The following is a 5,708-nucleotide window of genomic DNA, read 5'->3' on the forward strand; positions in this document are numbered from 1 at the left end:
GCAGTTGTTACTTGTTGGGATGCTTTCTCACACATCAAGTATTAATACTTCAATTAAATGATCAGATCCACTGAGCCACGTCGTTTGCATTTGTGTTCTTGCAGGCAATCCAGGTGAATCTTAGGTGGCGCTTGTGTTCTGCTGCCATCTAGCGGCCACGCTGCGAAACGTCATTGCCTTTCGCCTACGTCACACAATAACACGGAAGTGGCTCCTCACCAGTAATCCAGGTGGAGGATGTTCTGCTGGAGGAACATCTCTTTTGTTTCCATTGCTACTGTCCGTGTCTGTGCGTCACGAACAGAGTAAATGGAGAACTATTCGCTCCTGAAGGTCATCGGGGAAGGCTCGTTCGGCCGCGCCGTGTTAGTGCGCTGCAAAAGCAGTCAAGAACATTATGTGATGAAAGAAGTCCAGCTGCCAAAGGTGCGTGGAACTACACGTTTTCATGTTTTTTTTTTTTTTTTTTTTGATAAGTAAAAGTTAAAGCATGACTCGTGCAATCTTTCAGGGAGTTTGCTTGATGAAGATAATGCATGAAAAAGCTAACACAACACTACATTTGTTTTCAGATTGTTGTGGTCGCCTATGGGCTGGGATCTATCTATCTATCTGAACACAAATTCATACACATATGTTTTTAAACCCCTTGTAAATAATATATATGCATAGTTAAGTCTTTGTGTTCTAGAATTATATTTTCACAAAATTTATATCCACATTTCTAATACATTTTACCAATTCAACAAACAAGGTGTAACTACAATAGAATTTTAATCGACACTTATATATATATATATATATATATATATATATATATATATATATATATATATATATATATATATATATAATGTGTGTGTGTGTGTGCAGTTTCAAAATATACATGGACATGCCAGGATGTTAGAAGAAGCCATTCAAATTCAACACATCCTGTTCTTATTGACAATGATCATAACATGCTCCAACATTGTTTCAGTTCTCAGCTGAGTTTGTTACACTCAACTTTATTTCCAAAGCACTTTTAAAAGGACTGCTGTTTGCATAAAGCTCTGTACATAGTCATAAAAACCGTGCAAGATCGAATACAACAAGAACAAGTAAAACAATAAAAGACATTAAAACAGTAAAAACCAGAGCAGAGTCTCATGCTGAGATAACAAAGGATATGAGAATATGATGGCTGTTAACCAGCCAGCTTGCTCCCCACATTAAGACATGAAGTCTGTTTGTTTTGCGTAATAAGGAATGAATCCATGCTTGTGTTTGCATTTTAATAGAATCGGCCCAAACTGGAGAATTCAAGGAGAGAAGCCATCCTGCTGTCCACAATGAAACATCCTCATATTGTGGCCTTCAGGGAGGCATTTGAAGGTAATTTCACCTCAGCTCTACACGTATACTCAAACAAGGCTCCCTTTAAAAGTGGATGTTTTTGAGGGTGGTGCAGTTGTGATTGTGTGGACTGCAGAATATGGATTGTGATTGTGTTTGTACAGCTGATGACCTCCTGTGCATCGTGATGGAGTACTGCAGCAGAGGAGATCTGCTCCGGAGGATACAGCATCAGAAAAACACCCAGTTCTGCCTGGATAATGTATTTACTGATGACCTGCAGCTATTTTCACAACTGTCCCTCATTGCTTTGCTTCTTCTCACAGTGCTTTCCTTTTTTTTTTCTTCTTTTTTTTTTTTTTTCCAGATTCTGAAGTGGTTCGCTCAGATGTGTGTGGGTGCAAAGCATATCCACGACAAGCAGGTTCTGCACAGAGATCTGAAGTCCAAGGTCTTGAAAGCTTGTTGGCATTTTCCGTTTTTGTAGCATTGCTTCTGAATGATGCATCAAGACGTGAATCAATCAGTGAAATCTCACCATTTTGTCCTGCTCATTCACAATATCATCATTTTTGCCATAGTCATCTGCTTTTGTTTTTAACTTGATGTTAAATTTCCTTACAGAACATTTTCCTCACAGATAATGGGACAATCAAGCTGGGAGATTTTGGCTCTGCGTGTATCCTGAACAGGTAACAGGATGAATCTGTTTGAATTTCCAGCGCTTCTCTTGCTTTTTTTAAATATCTGTGTGTGTTTGTAACAGCTCAAAGGCTTATGCTCGTACATATGTTGGGACCCCGTATTATGTGGCACCAGAAATCTGGGACAACAGGCCGTACAACAATAAGAGGTATGCTCCCTGCCACAGCTGTTGAATTCAGGTTTTCCAATCATTTCTATGGCTGCAGGTGCATAAAATCGAAGAGTTACACAAGCAGACTACTTCTACAAAAGAAAGTGTTTATTTGTATTGGGACTGAGCCAGGTCATGACAGATAGCTGTAGTGTTTGAACAACCTGTTCTGTCCGTGTCTGTCCTGCAGTGACGTGTGGTCTCTGGGCTGCGTCCTCTACGAGCTCTGCACGCTGCGCCACCCGGTGCGCCTCGCCCTTCCTGTCAGAAGCCTTGTTTAGCAGCGTTTGCTTTGTTCCAAAGTTTCTCACGCCTCTCGTGGTTCAGTTCCAGGCCCCGAGCTGGAAGAGCCTGATTCTGAAGGTGTGTCGGGGAGCGTACCCCCCCCTGCCGAGCCGCCTGCCCTACGAGCTGCACCACCTGGTCAAGCAGATGTTTAAGACCGACCCCAGAGACCGGCCGTCGCTGCACACCATCCTGACCTCGCACCGGGCGTCCCGGCTGCTGCGGACACATCTGCCCCCTCAGGTAAGAACAGCGGGCGACTTTATGGCGGCTCATCCGTCAGAACGATACGGCACTGAGAGAATCGCAACTCTTACACAACGTTCCCCGGCTGCGGTAACCCTACCTGGAATCTGACCTTTGACACGCTGCTGCTGGTTCAGATGCCCGCTGAGCCCATGATTTACAGTGCCGCTCTGAATGTTTTGACAGGCCGGAGTGGCGGAGGAGCGGCCGGGGCGGACCAAGCGGTGGAACAGGGAGGAGGGGGAGAAGGTGCTCCGTCTCCTGGGAGACAAGAGCTTAATGAAAACAGAGACTTTACAAGGTAGAGAGTAAAAACTGCTGTGAAACATGCAATTTGGAGAACATCAGGATGTGAAAGTACGTCTTCATGCCACACTCAGGTGGAGAATTCCCCCAGAGCAGCAGTGAGGGCGGCGAGCCCCGCCCTCGGAAGCGGTGGCCCGCCGAGCCGTCGGACTCCATCGTGCAGGAGTTGGCGAGCCGCAGCCCGCTCTCCGACAGCCTGACGTCAAACGCCTCTGATACCAGCACACAGCGTAAGAACATGGAAATTCCTTTGGGAAATCATGCTGTGTTTGTTTAGAACATGCATTTGTGGGATGAGCAGAGGAGGTGATAATAAGAGACAAAACCCAAACATTCATACTCTGCATCATTCGGCTCCCTCAAAGTGCTAAAAAGAACAATTTAAAACTCTTAAATGAGTAATAATCAAGGTTTTTAGTCCTTGTATGGACAAGCTTTTCAGCATGGGGTTGAGTGAAGGTGGGGGGGCCGAGGACGGACTCTTGGGGAACGCCGCGTGTGAAGATTACAGAACTCAGTAGTTTCAGCTGGAAAGACGACGTCATGTCGGAAACGTTTTAATATCTTGTACTGAAGGAAAGTGACCTTCAGGGGAAAAACACGTGCTTGATCGCAGCGTTGCATCACTGTTTTTGCAGGTGCGTCCGAGGAGCCTGAGCACCGGCGGCCGAGGAGACGGTGGGAGCCGGAACCTCCGGAGAAGCTTCTGAGCCTGCTGGAAAAGGCCCGGCTGAGCAGAGCCTTCAGCACCTTTCTGATAAAGAGAGGAGGTCTGCAGATTACAGATCACTTTACCACGAGAGATCTCACTACACTCCCTAAATAACACACTGAGCAAGTCTCCACATGAGTGTGTCATGGTGTGATTTCTGCTTTCAGATGAAGATCCTCTCGTGGGGCCGCTCTCCCCGCCGCAGGGTGACGACACCGACGGTCCAGAGCCAGAGGTGACCGCGGACGAGTCCCGACTGCAGCCGCGCTCCGATGACGACGACACGTCAGTGACCCCAATTCCTTTTTGACATGAAAATCACGCTGGATCACACTGTGCTGCCTTCAGCTCATTGATCTGCAGCTTTCATGACTGCAATACACGGCATCAGGAATTTATACCCACTAAAAAAACATTCTGGAGCCACAAACCCTGCTTAAAAAAAGAAAAGCTATGCATACACAAACTGAGGTTGTATTCATGAAGTGTCTAGACATGTTTTATTACATTTTTAGCTTTTGTGGCCGTTTTCAGATATTTTTGTTCAGCATTTTAGCATCTTGAGCTTCCAGTTTTTAGATTATTTTGAGCTATGCAGGGTTTTTTGTGAATGTCCCCCTTTTGTCTTTTTTTTTCCATTTGCCCACCTTTTGTCTTTCTTTCTCTGAATTTTTTTTTTTCTTTTTAAATTATTATTATTATTAATCATTCAAAGCTATTCATGCTAGTTTAGGTTCCTTAACCCCAAAGTAGAGGCTGAGGGGAATTTGGATAAACCAAGCATGAAAGCACCAGAAAAACGCAAACTAATTTTACATTAAAGGTTCCAAAAACAGTGTGTATCAATAGGATCAGTCTGACTCTGATTCTGATCCTGGGTTAAGGGAAATTATCATCTTATCAATATTTCAAGGTGTAAAGATACTTTTATGCTAAAATTAAACAAAACAACCAATATCAACCAAAATCAATTGATGTTGACCGTATCATTTGACTGTGTGAAAAAATCTAAATTTCAATTGTATTTTGAGTTTTTGAGACTCTTTTGTGGATTTACAGGATTTTATCTCAGAGTGAATTATGCTGATATCTGTTTTATGGGATTTATAATCAAGAATATAATTGACCTTTATTGTATTACCTGTATTTGATTTTATCCAAAGTTCTAAATCTTAGTTTTATTCATATTTTATTCATTTGTGCTACATTTGATGGTCTTTATTTTGTCAACAGCCGTATAAATAAGATGGTTTTTGCTGTTCTACTGGAGCTGAGTGAAGCTGTTAAAAGGTTTTATTCAGCAGAAACAGAGCACTTTATCATACTCCTGTTTTAAAAAAAACTTCATTTGTTTCTTTGTCAATTTTCTTTTTAACGTGCATATTTGTGACTTCTGATCTCAAGCTGTTGTGTTTCATGCTTTCTCCTCACAGGGACTTCGAGGAAGACTCTCCATGTGACTGGATGCACCAAGCTGAGAAAATGTTTTCAGAACAATAAATCCGAGCAGCTACAACCACAAGGCTCTTATTAATGTTTACATTTCTACAAACCGAGCTTCGTCCGTGTGCCATGCGACGTCTCGTCAGGTTCCAAAAATAGTTTTTTTTTAAGCAGAATTTTAAGCTCTGCTCTGTTTTTGTGGATTTGTTAATTGAATCTTGTACGATTTGTTGTCATAAAGTCTCTGGGTTTTTTTTTTTCTTTTGATGAGTCTGTTTCTGATTTGATGTGAACATCTGCTGGTCTTGCTGTTCAAGTTACTAACGATAACATTCCCAGTAGATTGGGGCCGTCTGGCAGCTCCTGTTTGGCTCGTCGGGGAGGGGAAGCAGGAAATATTAGCCTCGGACAAGCCGGGTCTCCCCGGGGTCACACAGTTTTGAGCGCGGCTGCATCTTTTGAAGTCTATTTCCTCTGTAATATCAAAGTAGACTAAACATGTTTAGTCATTGATATTCTTGTGAC

General features: G+C 43.0%; 1 protein-coding gene across 1 annotated transcript; it reads left to right on the plus strand.

Moving 5' to 3' along the window:
- Positions 1-225: 225 nt before the first annotated feature.
- On the plus strand, positions 226-5,403 carry nek3 (NIMA related kinase 3). Its single transcript, XM_030108595.1, has 13 exons — positions 226-426; positions 1,281-1,374; positions 1,500-1,597; positions 1,703-1,786; positions 1,960-2,027; positions 2,102-2,188; positions 2,382-2,436; positions 2,519-2,719; positions 2,909-3,023; positions 3,103-3,258; positions 3,667-3,798; positions 3,908-4,025; positions 5,174-5,403. The coding sequence occupies exons 1-13, from the start codon at positions 310-312 to the stop codon at positions 5,238-5,240; spliced, it is 1,392 nt and encodes a 463-aa protein (XP_029964455.1). The 5' UTR covers positions 226-309; the 3' UTR covers positions 5,241-5,403.
- Positions 5,404-5,708: the final 305 nt, after the last annotated feature.

The sequence above is a fragment of the Salarias fasciatus genome, chromosome 14, assembly GCF_902148845.1.
Source record: "Salarias fasciatus chromosome 14, fSalaFa1.1, whole genome shotgun sequence".
In the NCBI taxonomy this organism is placed as follows: Eukaryota; Metazoa; Chordata; class Actinopteri; order Blenniiformes; family Blenniidae; genus Salarias; species Salarias fasciatus.

What these genes read in the sequence shown, in the direction of transcription:
- nek3 (XM_030108595.1), top strand. Translation starts at nt 310, where the DNA reads ATGGAGAACTATTCGCTCCTGAAGGTCATCGGGGAAGGCTCGTTCGGC. An exon ending in AGGCCGTACAACAATAAGAG is followed by an intron (nt 2,189 to 2,381) that starts GTATGCTCCCTG and finishes TCTGTCCTGCAG; the next exon opens with TGACGTGTGGTCTCTGGGCT. An exon ending in CGCTCCGATGACGACGACAC is followed by an intron (nt 4,026 to 5,173) that starts GTCAGTGACCCC and finishes TTCTCCTCACAG; the next exon opens with GGACTTCGAGGAAGACTCTC.